At 39.7% G+C, this 18037-nt stretch overlaps 1 protein-coding gene across 2 annotated transcripts in view; it reads right to left on the reverse strand.

Moving 5' to 3' along the window:
• Positions 1–247: 247 nt before the first annotated feature.
• PolA2 (DNA polymerase alpha subunit B) overlaps positions 248–18037 on the reverse strand; it is a 38385-nt gene continuing 20595 nt past the window's right edge. Inside the window, exons 4-10 of one of the 2 annotated variants that reach the window (XM_071597593.1) lie at positions 13489–13634; positions 11118–11415; positions 9866–10160; positions 6265–6505; positions 5630–5875; positions 3924–4110; positions 248–706 (exon numbers count right to left, since the gene is read on the reverse strand). In XM_071597593.1, the coding sequence (XP_071453694.1) occupies positions 554–706; positions 3924–4110; positions 5630–5875; positions 6265–6505; positions 9866–10160; positions 11118–11415; positions 13489–13634 (1566 nt within the window). In that variant the 3' untranslated portion in view covers positions 248–553. Of the gene's footprint in view, positions 707–3923; positions 4111–5629; positions 5876–6264; positions 6506–9865; positions 10161–11117; positions 11416–13488; positions 13638–18037 lie in introns of both variants that reach the window. The other variant, XM_071597592.1, reaches the window with a different exon arrangement.

Here is an 18037-nt window from a genome sequence, read left to right on the forward strand (position 1 = left end):
ACTTGCCAGTATTTTTACGATGCACTGTCTCTCTTGGACGAATAAATATTATTATTAATATTATCCCAAGTAAACCAGAGTTTAACGGCTTAACTTGGGAGAGGGCTATAACTTGCTGCACACCATGTCTGCTGGTATATTAATATATTTTCATCATTTCCTAGTTGCCACACCATATGTTATCTTCAATAATCAAAGTTTCACTGTTTAAAAGTTAATATGCACAAGATCTCAAATAAGACAAAAATTCTACACTCACTTTCAATACTTTAATGGAATAAATAATAGGAACACTTCTATTACATGGGTGAGACTGCATAAATCTTGTACTTGTCTAACACCCAAGCTATATGTACAGACACACACTTGAAAACTATTCGGAAATATTCAAAACAGAGGTATCGATTGCCTTTGGTCTCTCCCCAAAAAGTAACAACACCCCTTTCCAATCGAATGTACAATTTACAAAAATTGTGAAGACAAATTCATAGCATAGCTGAATTATCTTAATTCGTAGCAGAGTACAGATCTCCGAGAACATTCCTCCACCAATTCATATCTTGACTATCTGGGCACGCACATGGCTCAACAGTGAAGGCTCCCAAGCCCCAGTTGATGGAGGTTGCACTTCAAATTTGGCATATGACCCACCAACAACACCTTTGGTCAAGCGTTCTGGATTCATCACTATGCATCCATCAACATCCTGAAAGGACAAAAATGGCAAAATACAAAAATTAATCACATCAGATTTATACACTGATAAATGTTGCCGGCTTAAAAAATACAATAATTTAAGCTAGCCTGTACTTACTAACTGAGAAAATTTCTTTTCAGTGCACACAACATTAATATTGGACATGCTGACAATTACAAGAGCCCTAATCTTGAGCATCAAAACATTGAATATATTCACCAACAGAATCTTAAAGTGTGTTTCGCTAGAGTGAAACTTAAGAAACAATTCAGAAAATGCCTATCTCACACACAGCAATAATAATTAGCTATTCCGTAACCGGAAAGGACGTTTATCAATCAACACTGACGAAGAGAAAAAGTACAAAGAAAGAAAATATCTATAACTATTACCAGGATATAATTTACACTGAAATCAACACACAGGAGCTCCCTTCATTTAAAAGATACCCACCATTCTGCAAGTGCCATTCAAAGGGAATCCTAACGCCAAAAAAATATCACCTCTCCTGTCTCATTTTCAAATGAAATATTTCTTGCCAACTGTGTTACTCCGGTGTCTGGGATTTTTTTAAAGACATTGTAAAATATGTGATTTCTTTTCTTTCCATTTCCTGTGCATTTTGCAACTAGGATGACTTGATCATGAAAATTTCATTCACAATGTCAACAGTGACATAAATAATAATTTAACATTATTTCTGCTATGGAATTGAAACAAAACATTTTAAGAATGAATTCTCCTACAATGGTTTCATTATCTTCTTCAAAGGTAATGCAGTATATTAATAAAATTTACATGCATTCCCATACTGCCCCAGGTAATTTGGACTACGTGGAACAGCTGGGGACAGTCAATATCAGTCTTGTGAAAAATCATTACATTCAAAACAACTGGAGATTATTTTCCACAACCATAACTGAGCTGTGGTTTTCATGCGTGCCTTGATGATAATTCTTTGCGGATAAAACTTTCACCACAAAGAGAGTTCATTAAATCATTTCTGCAATGGTTAAATATTGATAGAATATTGACAGTCAAGTGTTAAAATAAGTTTGATATTCAGAAATTGTTAACCCAGTCATCCACAATCAAAAGTTGATATTTACCAACACACCAATGCAATATGCCCTCAGTAACTGGAATTAGCCATAATTTGCAAAAATACCCCTTGTATGCCATCAAAAATGGCAATGGAGTTGGCTAGTCATGTTACCCAGCCCACAGCTGCATAGTGGCATCTAGTTTTGCCGTTTGCCATCTGGTACCAAGAAAGCCAATTGTTATTTCATATGACCGAGGCAAATCACATCATCTTCAATTTATCAAGAAACGGGGCAGATAATACAGGCAACTTGGGAAGCCAAAAGATATGCATTTTAAAATATCATTGATCAAACGACATCGTTAGCCACAATAAATCAACAGGTTCTTTTCTTTACATGCAGAAATTTCATTAATAATTCTATCCTCCAGAAACCAAAACATCGTGACCAAATTTGATGATTTGATTTTAAAAAGTAATTCCATAAGAATAACCGTTGACTGCTCATTCACTTGTTTTCAATCCAATTTCCATACATTAACAATGTAAAAATCAAGGTCAGACTCGAGTTTAAAAAAAAGCAATGTCACAATCCAAACAACATCATCATTAGGAATTGTGTGTACGATTAGGAAGCACAATAGAATCACAAAAAGACTTAAAAATCAGTTTAAATATTAAATTACTAAAATATGCGTGCTATTTTTGAATTTCATTTGCAGTTTTAAACCTACGTCACACTTATACGCATTTAAACACATTCAAGTGTATGTTGTCAACATAGTGATCAGGATGCGACTGACTACATCTAGTAAGCCCTGAGAAACATGACACCGGTCTGTGACAGGCCTGAGACAACTAATTTCATGACACAGGTCTTTAACTCCAATTTTATTTTCCATCAACTTGATTGAAATTATTTCCAAAAAAAATTGTGCAAGAAAAGCAACTGATCACATCACCTAGAAGTTCATTTACAGATAGTCCACAGTGATAACAGCCCATGATTTTGTCCGTTTATTAAAGATAAGAAAAAAGCGAAGCATAAAATTTATTCGCCAGTCCAACATGCATTCCAACACTCTAGGTCATAGGAAATGCACAAAAGGCATACATAAATGAAGTTTAAGAGAAATAATGGAAATAACAACACCACCTAGACCATCATTCCACTTCATTTGCACCATCGTGTTATTTTTAAATATAAAGTTCATTAAATTTTTATTGAGTATCTTTGCCAATGTTTTGTTAGACTAATGACTGTGAAATTGCAACAAAGGGGAAAAATCCTAGGGAGATGAATGATAGTGATGATGACGTTTGCAGTGATGGGAGATGAAATTTCAAGTGATGACTGATTCAGCACAGCCACCAGAGTTCAACAGTGCCAATGAGAAGTGTGACCATTGTCCTACTAACTTCAGCTAACGTGAAATCCAGGAACCACCACTAACTGCTTGACCCCCACTGCTTTCTTCAATTTGTTTTTCACTGGAACTATGTAATTTATCTGTACTCGAAACACACAATAATGCTTCTTAACTGCCCATGACACCTTACTGCCTACATCACATGTGTGTGTCAGTGGAAAGTAATTGAAACCAAAGCGTTCATTGCCATTTCAAAAAGGCTAACTACTTTTCATGCTCGGCCAATGATTCTCACTCCATTCCATGATTTGGTAAAATGACAAAGGAATCTTTTTCAAATACTTCTAAACATTTTTCACCTCTCAGGTTATTCTACAGGGAGTAATGTCCCCTGAAAATGGGCTCCAGATGTTACCAATGTAACACAAAAAATGTGTCACAAGAGCTTCCCTCTTTCAAAAGCAGCAATTTCAATCGCTTTTCAATTGCCTACCATTTAATTAACTATAAGCATTTGCCACAGCATTTCTCTGCTGCTTATTGAATGAATTATAATTCCCATCATCACTCAAGACATTTATAATGGCATCCGTCAAGGCACTGTCCAGGGTGACTTATTTAACCAAAATCTACACAAAAAATTTCAATTTTTACTCGCACATTGACATCATTATAGTCAGCAGCGTTATGCATTCACATCTACATCAATACCCTGCAAGCCACCAAAAAGGTGTGTGGCAGGGGCATTATGCATTAAAGACGTTCAAAATATGGATAGTAGAAAAGTGTCCTTAATACAAGAGTAAAGCACCTTAATGAACCCACGGAGATCCGATGGTAATATGAGGATGTGTGGTGTTACAGGCAAGGCACACATCTGGCTCCAGAGTTTCAGGTCCATGTTCACTCCGAGGGCTGGAGGATAGAGGGGATAGAAATTCCTCTGGTGGATCAGGTGTCGGGACAAGCGGCCAAGACGGTCTACTTTGTGGCCAGCACTGAAAGAAATCAGTTACAAATTTCATAACATACTAAATATTGAGAAGAGAAAGCACAAGTGCCATCAATTGTTTGAGTTTAAAATGGAACAAAACATGTGAAAATAGTTGAGTTAGATATCTTTTCATCGAGCAAGTTGAAATGCAACTTTCCAGAGTGCCTTTCTTTGTGTGAAACGGTTATTCCCGTTAAATAAATAGTGCTATCGAGCCAGACAGGAAAGCCTCGAGACAAGACTGGTTCTTCCAGTGCATTGATTAGCCCATAAATTTGAAAAATGCAACGGACACACCAATTTGCAAGTTACCAACAACATGGGGCAATTGCGCAACAAAATTCATAGGACAAATTAACTGAAAAATTGTATCACCACTCCTGTCAGCCATGGGTCCATATTTGAAAAGTAAGGCCTTTTAACTGATGTTTAAGTGGGCCGGAGATGGGTCCTATGCAGGCAGCACCATCTATTCATCATTCCCAAAGCCAATGAACTTATCGTTTAGATTCAATAGTCTTCCTTTGCCTTTCTGTTAATGCAGATAATGCCCACAAAAATCATTGCTCCCGACATTTGCAAACCATTGGTGCAGAAGGATCATTAGCTGCCAGAATCCATTGGGGGTTGTGCCTAGTTAATGAATCTAGAGTAATAAGAGAAGACTAGATGATGATGAGACTTCAAAAATGTGCATTATTTAGAGTTCATGATCAACGATTAATGCCATGGTTGATAAATTCCCTCTTAATGGTACCAACACTTTTACTATGCTGAAGCTCGGCTATCACAAATTGTGCAAAGGGTGGCCACCGAAAATGATTAATGACCAAAACAAATGGCAAAGAATGTTGAGTGGCACATAGTGTAAGAAGTGGGGAGGGAATTTTCAGGCTGCTATCAACATGACTGTATGCACCTCGACTATTTCTCTTCTTGCACTTGAGACCGTGGCTTGGCAGACAACGGTTTCAAGATAAGAATTCGGGACTGCCACTGTCAACTGGTGCAATTCCCAGGAGCCAAACTTCTACGCTTACGGATTTAAGTGGTTGATGCAAAAGCACTTAGAAGGGAACAGTTGCTGCACAGTCAAGTGGAATAGGTTGTAGAAAATAAACCACAATAAAAACTTTTCCAACATATTTTTATATTACCAGAAGGCCCTTACCTTTCCAAGATGCCTCTTTTTACAAAGAACTGCGGGAGATGACATGACTAACTTTTTACTGAGTCATCAGCCAGAAGGCATCAAAATGCAAACTTTTCAAAGCATAAAAAACTTTCCATCCCGGTCAAGGTGAATGATTTTTATATTTTGATGCCTCATTTTTCAGATTTCTGCGAGGCAAATAGATTGTTGGTAAGACACGCAAAAAAATCCTTTCATTATTGACTTGTCAGAAGTCACAGAAGAGGTCCAAATAGCAGTTCCATCAAAATTTAAAACCATGCCTCAAAAGCACAAGCAGACAACACTCATTACAAATTTTTGAATGCTTGAGAACTAACATAATACTCACCCAGCCATCTCCTCACGCCCTAGATGCATTAGGATGTCTGTTGCCGTCACACCAATCACAACCCCTGAGATGTCCAAGAGGCAGGGGTCTGGGGCCACAATCAGCCTCGGCTGCTTGGTCTTACCATCACCTCCCATGTACTGCAACGTGCGACCCCCCTTAGGGAATGCGTACGCCGGGGTTGGATAAACAGGGTGTGCATTCACATCTCGAGCGCTGGAAACAAGGACCACCTGTGTGGTCAACCTGGCAAAGGATAAGACACGCTGTCATTACGTTTGGCGGTGAAATATCCCGACATTAATATACTCCAAAGAGATCCCATCAAACACCGACATCAAGGGCAAGCAATTCCAGTTCAACCGAATGCATAATATTCTAAAAACCAGGTGATTACCACAGGTTATATGCATAAAGGTGACGATGAAGCATTACTGATGTCTCCATTACATCAATTTGAAACCCTAAATATTAGAAGACAAGTCGAGATCAATTTTCAATAGATTCACTTATTTTTTATCTTATCATGCATAGTAAAACTCAGTGGCTGAATGATCTCCCCACACAGTCAAGCCAAATTCATTTATTAAGTAGAACAGGCAAACAAATCACCCAAAAATATAACACACACTCACCCCTGCAGTTGGCCCATCATCTCATCCACCATGCGATCCAAGTAATTTTCAAAACTCTCAGCAAGCTGGCAACCCCCATCACCAGATATATGGGTGTGGGCAAATTCGAGAAATGGACCAATCAGAATAAGCACGTGGGGCTGCAGTTTGTGGACCTGGGCCACCAAGTCCTGGAGGGGCTCGTACGACAGGGTGTCACGCTGCGTGAAGGGCCCAGTGCCCACCATAACATGCAGAGGTCCTGGGAAAGGCAAATGAGAGAGATCATCATTACGCGGCTCAGCCCGATCTTGACGCTCCACCCAATTGCCAGCAAAGAATGCTATCCTCCCTGCACTCTTACGATTTTAGTAGTCACATACATATCACCCTCACCTAACCAGGCAATCAGTCTACACACCGCGAGTTCATGAGGCAAGGGGTCACAAAGAGGCTACGCAGCATGGCGGAAATATACAGAGAAATATTAGGCTGGCTTCCAAGTTCCATGAATATGATTAAAAATAATTATATTTCTGTATCCATCCCAAAATTGTATTAAATTTTGAATAAACTAGTGCAACATGAAGCTTAATTCATGAATAGGTCTAAATGTTAAATACTACTGACATTCATTTCTAACACATCGCTTGTTCTATCCTGGTATTCCGTTTAACGCACTCAATGATTGAGGGATATACAGACTTAAAAACTGAAGTTACTTTTGACAATAGCAGCAAGATTGGAGGGAACTGGTAAGGTTAGATGGCAGTAAAAGAAAATCAGAGCAGTAAAAAGATATTTGTCAACTCCAACTGAAAAAATACCCATTTGCTTAGGATCAATCCACAGTATTTTCTTCACTTCACAGAACCATGAAGCGTACCATAAAGAACATCTGCATATGTATCATAGGTCTGCATTATCTTACATCAAATTTTTAACAGGTTTCAATTTATTTATTAATAACTATTATTACTTTCTACCTAATTCCCATAATCTATTCAATTTTGGTTAGCTAATTTCACATGTTTACAAATAAAAATGACAGTTCTAGAAACTCAACCGTTAAAATTCCAAAATAAATACAGCCTGCCATTCTAAATGAAACAACACCATCCCATTCTCACTCCAAGTGACCCCAATTAACCAAACCAACATTGAAAAGTCCTGATCAGGGCCTGCTCCCAAGAACACATTCTGCTGCTTTTACATTATATATATGCACGAACTACACAGGTCGATGCATCTATGTGCTAGTATACATTTACAATATGAATGCTACAATCAGCTGCTATTCCTGAACACCTAAATGCTTGCCTTTTGGCAGTAGTAGTATACGTCAGCAATCTGAGGGTTACCAGTCACTTCGGAGCAAAGCTAAGAATCAAAGCAATAGTTTTATTTATCTAATTATATCCAGTAGACCTTGTATAAAACTTGAGAATATATAAAAAAAATCACTCCATCTATTTTTTCATTGGCATGTTGAAATACGTGCATTGGCTAACATACTGGCTTCCCACCCAGAGGGTCTGGGTTCACAGCTGGGAGACAGCAGATTTTTCCAGAGGTACCCCTACTTAAGCTGCTTAGCGGAGAACACTTTGAATGAGTACACCACCTGACGGATGGAACATTGAGCAGCGAGAACCCTTGGCGTCTTTTGGCAAGCGAAGGCTAAGCTAAGGAATGTCGAGTTTCTCCCTACCCTTCATCCTTTCCCTCTCATCCCTAATAATGCAATCAACTTGGCTGACAGTAACCTCCCCTAAATCTACTACTATCGACCTGGACGCATATCCACACCTTCACCAAAGGTTTCCAAATTCTATTGCTAGGCCAGTGATTCTAGGAGATAATATCATCGGGCAGGAATGCTGAACTTTCTCAATGTTGCTGCTTCTCCTCATTGGAGAGGACACTTAGTTCCCCAAAGCATTATAGACCAAAGGTCATTATTCGCTGCATCGATTTACTGAGATTACAAGATCCAGAATCGCATCTGTGGTTAGCACGAACTATATTGCAATCCTTATTCAGAAGCGAATACTGCTCTGCTGTTTGGTGCCTTGCTACAAACTCTCCATATTAATACAATCGAATGTATTCAAAGAGTTTGTCCGCAAAATTTCATTCAAATTCAATCTCCACAAAGGTCTTCTTTATAGTTATCATGAAATGCTACCTCTACTTAATCTTCCCTCATTGCATAAACGTGGAAAAATGAATTGCATAACTTTTCTTAACAAATCACTGAATAAGAAGATTGATTCCTTGGAACTCTTAAGTGCAATATCTATTGGAGTACCTTCACGTAACTCAAGGTATGAAGCACTCTCTGAAATTAGATATCATGCACTAAACTACACTTACTGCCCACCTATTAACCAGATTGTGAGAGCTGCCAGCAGTTATGACTATACTGACTTACTTTCCGTCTCACCAGGATCCCTTAAAAATATCCAAACAATTTAATAATGCTAATTATTGCTATGTGGGTATCTGAACATGTCAATAATTTGTACCTAATACCATTGGGAAAATTTTCTTAATTGATGCCACCTGGTCCAGTTATTAACGACTACTAACATTCTGTACCATCATCTGGCCCATAACAAATGCTATACTTCTAATATTCTGCTTCCATTTTTTAATTTGAATATTATTTCATATTGATATTTTGTCTACTTTAATTTACCCAACTAGGTATGTTTGCATAACTGTACACCATCTGAAAATATCTCTCATGTGTTGTGAATCGCAAATCTATAATTTTAAATTATTTCAATTCTCAATAGTATGTAAATATGTAATTTGTACCTGTACGTAAACGTTCTTTATAACTGTAGAACCAATATATGTTTCTTGTCTTTGTGTATAGGGTTATTCCCATTAAATAAATAAATAAATAAATAAAATCAATATAATGAAATAAATAAAATAAGAGCTGCCAGAGAGACTAGTTCAACAATTCCACCACCATGAGCCGTGACTCATTATACAAGGAACAGAAAGATGCTAATACGCAACACAAGAAATTCTAATCATTTATCAAATTTATTAGAATCGCTTGATCTACTAGGTTCAAACAAGCACACTGCAAAAGAATAATCCACCAATCTGACTTACACTTCTTAGTTTTTTCATGAAAATAACTTTGATAAACTCCAATGATGCTATCTCCCTGGTTTTCTGGACTCACCCTTGCTAACACTAATTTCACTCTAGTAAAAAAACCTAGTACAATGACTTTGGCCAGGGAATACACTCTCACAGTCATATTTCGGCGGCATTTCAAATTAAGCACGATCGGCATAAGAAATGTGAAATTTTGAAAAAATTTCATATGTATAAACCACACCCTTGCGTTTAAAGTTGGCTTTAACCTCATGGACTGCCCCAACAAGCAATACCAAGAATAACTGTGACAGTGCAAGCATGTTATTTTGTCACCGTGTTCCTTTAAAGTCCCCAAAATTACAGAGTGTAGGGGATGCTGGTTGAAGATTCAGCAAGGCAGGAATCCAGGTCAAAGCAAAAATCTTTGCACTTTGAAATTGTTGCATTGACGCAAAATGAGCATGACACCACGGTCGAAAGACCTCTCCAGCGCTCTCACCTGTCCCAGTTGACAAGGATGGGGCGTTTGAAGGGAGGGGTGCTGATGCCTTCGAGTAGACCTGCTGCGCGTAGAGCCTCTGTCCCTTGTGATTCTGCCCACTCACAACCACCACCTGCCCCGGAAACAGGGCGTAGGGTTCCTTTGGAGTTCCCTCTTCTGAGCATGGCATCCTGCTCACATCCAAGCGAATTGGCTTCCCAGACACCGTCGAATCAACGGCACCCTCCAGGAGAATCGACTCTGCATTCAGGCGACCATCGCCGCATATGCGACCCAGGTAATTCTGCGAAGACTGCATTCCAGCCAACACAAAATAAGAGCAACACTTTCATCAATTGTGCATACATACTCAAGTGTGAACAGCCACTGTATGTTGCCAGCCATATCAGTGGAATAGGACAAGCAATCAACATTCATTTAGCAATGAATTCATCTCTTTTCGGTCATCATTTATTACGGCCAAAGAAATAGGCCAAGGCCATTTAGAATATTATCTATATAACCATATATTAACACAGCACCGCACAGGAATTTACAAATACACAAAAAACATTAATCTGGAAAACTTTAAATACATAACATTGCTTAATATTTTCTGATTAAATATAATAATGTGAAATAAACATTTTGAAACATGAAAAAAATATTGCACATATTTTTCAAATCATTCTAATTCAGGTTGAAGATAAGGTCATAGTGGTTGAACAATTACTATAGCAGCAACATAGCTTCCTTTTTCAAAGGAGTTTTTTGTTTGAAAAAAAGGAAGTTATGTTGCAGCACCCTGTAGTAATGGAGGATTGAATTAAGGCTAATCCTAGTTGGAGTGATAACTGTTCCACCGTTCTAGGACATACATTCAGTAGCAAATGACGCATGCTCAAGAACTTTGCAATGCAAAGGTGGAATGCAATCCATTCAGTAATAACATTTTAAATGCCCACAGCTACACCCAGATGAACAAAAATGTCTCTTGTTTTACCAAACAAACCAGCCCCACGCAATCTCTCCATTTTTCCTGTCCCCACCATGTTCATTAAAACAGTTTAAAGTTTTTCAGTGTTCCAACCAGCACTTTAGATTGAAGGGTAGATGCCAATGCAAATTTGAAAGCCCAAAAAAGGGAGAGAAATTCTAATAATAGATTCATCAGAAACCTATGAACCAAGATCGGCTCCACACATTACACAACCTTCATCGTTAGTGGCACGCACTGTTTTGACTCCAGGAAATTAAACAGAACACTCACCCTCTGGGGCATGTCGAGAGGTTCAGGCACCCATGGCTCCAGCCCCCCTGCCTCATTCAGGTACTTCCCCATCACGTGCAACTGCCCCTCTAGCAACTCCGCCACTTCCCCAACAAAGTCACACATGTAGCGCAGAGTCCCCCCTGCACCCGATGGCCTTCCGTTCAACTCCACCACGCTGGGACGGAATGAGGGCAACCCTCCCTCCCACTCCCACTCGGCCACCTCCGATGCATTGACGCTGCACACAACTTGGCCGGCATTGCTCCTGCCAGAATATGCCACAGACGGTGTTGCACTGCGGACAAGGAAAAGATTGCCATCAATACTGTGCACTTTACACCAGCTGCATGAATGTCACGAGCAAGAACAGTAAATACCCAGTCTACCTCTATGCACAAGTCAAGATGGAGATTCTTTCTTACGCTGATAAAAATCTGCATCTTGGCTGAAAGCAACAAAATAAGATCTTGGACAATTATATTGTGCAAGTACGTGAAACGCTGGATAATATCCATTGAATGCAGTATTAGGGACTGATATGCAAAACTGATAACTTAAATGAATGGAAATTATGGCTATGATATAAATGGATATACACGTAGAATATCCTTTTTCATTCCTAGTGATTTCTTTGCATGTTTCAGTAATGGAAAGTACATATTTTTGAAGGAGCAATTTTACTAGAACACAAACTATCAACAGGCAAATAGCATTATGTATTTCCCTTGAGAGGAAAACAATATCCTACTCCGGAAAAAATAAACAACTGGCGAAGTACGAATATTGACGCAGGATCACTGGAATGGTTTCACCAGAGGTAGACAACATAAGCAGTACACAGGTGCTGCCTTGAGCACAGCCAGACCAGCTGGCTCTTTTGTTTGGAATTGTGTTTGAATGTTGACGTTTCAACTCAAGCTCCAAATGACATTCTTTGTACGAGCTATATTAGACTGTTTATAGCTCAGCAATGTTGTGGTTTTGGAATTTTGCTTGGAGATCTGAATAAATTAATACTTTCCCTGTTTGGATCTTCTATGACTTGCATTTTCCTATTTCAGAGCTTGGTAGAGTAATTTCTAGCTCCCATAGAAGTGAACCAATAATCTCAAGAGCCTAGCTCACCACAAGTTTAATATGACTGGTCCGAGTCAGAAGCTTCAAACACCACAACACGGCTTTCCTCAAGGGAGGGCCTTGAGTTGAAAATGAACAGCTTTGTTACTAACAATACAAGCTGGGCCCCAATATACAAGGATAGGTTAATAAACAACTCAAAACTGAATGGAGACAATAATAATCAAAAGTAACCTCCCGAAATATTTCACTTTTCCACAAAATCATTCCGCACATTCAGACACTTCTCCTCCCATCCCTTTGCAAATTCTTGATAGCTGGTCGATGACAGAAGTCTTCTGTTTGCCGTAGCAGCCAACAATTAACCTCTGTGGCCACAGAGGTCACCACATTGGCTACAATATCACACCAGATTACCTCAGGGGCCCAAACAGATAAAAATCACAGGAGGCTAATGAGGGCCTGGACGGTGGATGTTCCCAGCAGTCCCAATCAAATGTTCATAACAGCACTTTCTGTCCAGTAACATGACATTGGTGACTCACCCTCATACTTCTGATTCCAAGCAGACAGAAAATCTTAATTAATTGAATTGAACTTGTGTTCACTACACTAATATTCCACGCTATTCAAGAAGTACATCCATAATTATGACATTCTGCCTTTTAAGACTTCAGAAGGCAATTTTCACTGTTTCTTTCAGGATATTTGCAAAACCAATATCTCATTCTCTATGCATTGAGAACACTGTCGGGGACTGAAAGTAATAGTTGAAAATCTTCATAACTGAAAACTTTGGTATCTCCACACTGAAGCCCCAGCTCTTACAGGACTATTTAATAAACTTATTCTGGCAGAGAACCACCACCAACACAGGAATGATTACCTCCTTACAACCTTTCCATAAGAAGTCTTTCTGAATTAATGTCCCGCTCCCACACAATGTAATGAATTGGAATCACATAAGGACATTCTTCCATTAACCTGGCCAGCTTCACACAAATTTTTTACTAATTGGGCACTTCCTATTAATTTCTCTTCTTTCAAGAACTTTGCTGAGATTTCAAACAGTTAAATATTTCAATTTACCAATATGCTCTTTGATTAGTGTCACTTTGTAAAATAATTTCTACTTCCAGTGAAAATTTTTCCTCTACGAAGTGAGCAGTCAGTAACCATGACCAGCACTTCAAACAAAATTTCTGGGGACATGCGCGAAACAATTCCACCATGTCACAACCACCTTAAAGCGGATCCACACGGCAGTATAAAGGTACTTAAAAACACTAACGTGCTAGGTGAGTAACTGGCAGGTGAAAATGTCCCCCTCGGAGGCACAGCGCCTTGGCTGGACTTCTCCTTGAGTGCATTGTACTGTCCAGGCGATGGGGTCACCTCTGCACCCAGAACCTTCCCTGCATTCCCCCTTCTCGTCACCTGCTAATTGGGGAGAGAAGCATTCAGGCAATATGAAGAGGCCATCCGCAACTAGTCCAGAATGCAGAAACATACTAATTATACGTGCAATGCCTTCCTCAAACATTACGCAATGAGCAATACAGAATGCAAGCTCATGCACCAATACACTACATACTAACTTGATAGATCACTAGACTTGAAATGCAAGAAAGTAAGTTCCTTTTTAATTTTCTAAACAATTGAGACCATTTGAATAACACTTTGCTGCATTCATATTCAACACTACTACACATACTCCAGGCATGGGTGATATTTTCCTATTCCATGATAAATACTCCTTTATCTCAAATACTTTTCATTCAAGAGTTTCCTACTGAAGCCATGGATTGAAATGAAACTGAAGTTTGCCACAAGCACCATCTACCTTCCTTCTGAGAACGTCCTAAGGAGCTGACAGAAGTGTTTCGTTCAATAAAATACAAATAAAATTAACTTCAGGCAGCTCTGATGGCATTCTTGGTAGGAAGAACCAAATGTCGAGTTTCAAAAAGTGAGCTGCACACAGCAGGAATATCCCAATAAATAATACAGCAAAATCTTCATCACATTCATCTGGACCTCATTGCTTCTACTGTCAGTCATAATAAAAATATTTTGCATTCACAGGGTGAAATGCAGCAGTAACAGTTTTTCATACCACAGCTATGTGCATAAAAAGTATTCTGGACTGCTTTTGACTAAACAATTTTATGTCTCGCTCAATGTTCTTCCTAACAAGTCTTACATTCTAATTAATTTGCAATGCTGAAGGGTTAAAGAATCTCCAGCCACTGTCATCAACACCAATAAATTATTGTTATTATTAACTACATCTTAAGTGTTGATTCTGCACACAGGTAAATCAAGAAATAATAAAAATTGAAACTACAGATGCCACACACATTACTTTCTAGCAGAGTGACACCATGAACTACTGCTGCCATCATTTAAGTGCATGCACTACTCCCTGGCTCTCTGAAGGAATTATTCACTGACCAAATACATTCAAATCATTTGATTAATACAAATTGCTTAATCCACTCACTTCCATTACTTATGTCATTAAATATCAACAGTCACCTTGTACTGACAAGATGCAATCAACCAAACAACACTACACCAATATTGAACAGTGAAAATAAATAATTCAGAATATATATATATTACACCACAATATAATGTATTTTTGGTATCCTATACACAATCTATTTAGTCATTGCAACAAATATTTACTGAAAAGAACCAAAAATAACTGCATGAAAAATAATTTTAGAACAAATCATTATTTCTCGAACAAGAACTGTCAAGTATACATGAATGTTCAGTTAACCATTCAAGGGCTTAACTGAAAAAGACCATTTCAGCTGTCGAAAGCAATAACAAACATTTTCATTTTGATTTTACAGTCACTTCTCACATACACCCAAGTGCAATCACCACACATTTCCATCAGACTAAATGAAACGCTGCTCAAAAAAAATGCACACACACAACAGATCAACCCCTACACAAACTTACTGAGTGTCACGGTTGAGCACACGCTGAAGGCCACGATGTTAATTAATGAGGGCTACTCATGGAATGGCACCAGACAATACTTCTTGGCATCTCCCTAGATGAGTGTGGATCTAGTCATGGTATTAAATGGAACATGCACTAGACCAACACCCATCTAGCAAAATCTACCATTCACAAGCTGCAGATGAACAAACAACGGAAACAACCAACGGTGAGACGGTGAGGGTAGCCGTAGGTCCAAGCTTACTCAACTAAATCAAGGGTATTTCACTAAAGATTCACTTATGGTGCGAACAATTAACCCCTTCTCCACAGCTGACATTTTAGATGGTGGCAATCCCTGGTGTCTTCAAAGTAACCTAATTACTGAACTTCTATTACCCCTTGGACAAAACGATAGGCCAACTGTCCATTGATGAGTGTGGATCTAGTCACACTATCTAATGCAATGTGAATTAGACCAACACCCACCACTGGCAGTTGGCCTCCTGGAGTCTTTCATGGAACATGAACACACAAGACATTAAGCATGGCCCATTGAAGACCCATTTGGCAGGAAGCAATGCAAAAACTAGAGGAAAATGCTTCTGATGATCTCAGATCCTCAAAGCACAACATAAAACAATGAAAAATTTGAATATCATGGGAGCTGCATGGTTAGGTAAAAGAGTAGGGCTGTTTAACTCACAGTAGCTCCCTGCTCAAACAGATATAACCTTAACACTCCACATAATGGAAAAACAAATACATGAACACTTAAATGTGGTTCAATATTATTCCAAAGAACATACCAAACAAATAAAGCATAGTACACTGCTGTGCCATTGGATGCCACATGCTTATTCAATAACCACAAATTTTAGATGAAAATTCGCAGAATACAATGCCAGCTTAATTCAGCTTCACAAAAATTTAAATGCAGTAATACACCAAAGAGTAATAACCAAGTCTACTGAGCATAACACTATCAGACATTCGCGTTCCCAGAAGTACCAGAATACATTCAAGTGAACACAGGAAATGTTAACCCCTGTTATCCCTCAACACTTCAAATAGAAAAATGAATACCTCCCAGTACCAATCCTGAACCAACGTAAAATGGACCCAAACAGTCCAAACGCACCTTTTGAAAATCACGGTAAAGAACGCCAGTAGCTTGACTGTACCTAATACAGGTCACATCTGTCGATCCAAATTCGAAGCTTAGCTGTCGAAGGAATGAAAAATCCAACCGTCACCCACACTGATTAAGATGGTGCAAAAAAGCGCAACATCCAAGGTTAAGAAATTAGAACCAACGAATGTAAAATTTCTTTTTTTTCCCGTCGATGATAAGCATTGGAAGCAATTCGTTGTTGAAGTCAACATGGTCACAAGTCTACCGGTTCTTTGCCATTTTTGTGAATGAAAAACTTAGTGAACGAAACACGTTAGCAGCCTGCCCCAACGCGGACTCGTCGACGTTGAAACATAAATACGGCTTATGTTTGCAGTCCATACGTTTCTACAACGTGCTAACCTTGGTAAGAACATTTAATGTGGATAGTAAAAACACCAGCACATACCATGTAGTATCTCCATGGCAAAATAACCAATCACACGTCGACCTGTCATCGCAAGGCGCACTTAAAGTGATCTTCGGTCTCCCCCCCGTCGCTGCCCCAATCAAGGCCTACCACACCGTCGGTTCGACAACTGCCACCGAGGGCGCTCGCGTTGGCAAAACCGCGCGATCTCCGCGACAGCGCGCCAAAGCCATTAGAACAAACACCCGCGTCCTGTCAAACGAGGGTGGAAGTTCTTCAATCGAATGTTACATTAACGTTCACACCATTCTCTGCCAAACGTAAAAAAATCAGACTTTTCCCTCCATCGATCGAAAGATGGAATAGCGAGGCAAGAAGAACTGGAAGGCATCGCCAAGGGGGTGGAGAACAGCACACACCGCTCGCTCCATACCCCCCCCCCCCAGATATCTTCTCCCTCCGACGAGCGGCACCGACTTTCGGCGCACTGGTATCCCGTCACGTGACCCATCTGGAGTGAGGGAGGGCACTGGCCTGCAATGGTCGAACTGGTCGCCCGCCGAACTGGAGTCCCCACGCCACGAAGCCGAGGAGGCAATGGGCGCTCAATTAAATCGTGCGAGTCTGAATGGACGGCCTGATTGGCAGAGAAAGGAGGGGGGCGGGAAGGGCAGTGTATCCCCTCATGGGGGCGGAAGGGAAAAAAGATCGAACAGGCAGTTTCTCAGGGCCCACACTTTTTCCCGGGACCCTCGCAAGAGTCACGTTACGCATCTATGTTCTCGACTTGTGCGGGTTTAAGACAAATCTCTATTCGAAAGAAAGAAAAGCAAACGATGGAGTGCGAATTGGGCCTCGGGAATGTATCAATGAGATCCTTAGAGTGCGCGAAATGATTCCACAGCAATTTCGCTGAGATATACATCTCATCAGCCAAAATGTTAAAAACCACTTGAGTTTATTAAGGGTCACTATCTGTCCCCTTTCGTTCCACTTCCTTCGGCTGACGGCCATCACGCCGAATCCACGAATGTCAACATTTTCATGGGATCCGCGACCCCCTGAAGCAAGGCAGCACTTGCACCCTCCTGCCTCCAATAATCTAGGCATGCTCCTCATACCAGTGCATCAATAAACCTAATCGAGATTGAACCGGCACCTCTTCGAGCACTAAACTGAAGTCACTGTCACATTTAATGAGAGGCATTCGGGATGTAATAAATGTTATAATTCGTTAGATACTTACGAATTTCAACACATTTGCCCCCTTTCAGATGTTACGCCAGACGTTTAAGATTTTCAATTAACATACAAATATACTGATTTGTTTTGCCCTCC

Source organism: Hetaerina americana, unplaced genomic scaffold (genome assembly GCF_022747635.1).
Source record: "Hetaerina americana unplaced genomic scaffold, ioHetAmer1.1.p SCAF_9, whole genome shotgun sequence".
NCBI classification, from domain to species: domain Eukaryota; kingdom Metazoa; phylum Arthropoda; class Insecta; order Odonata; family Calopterygidae; genus Hetaerina; species Hetaerina americana.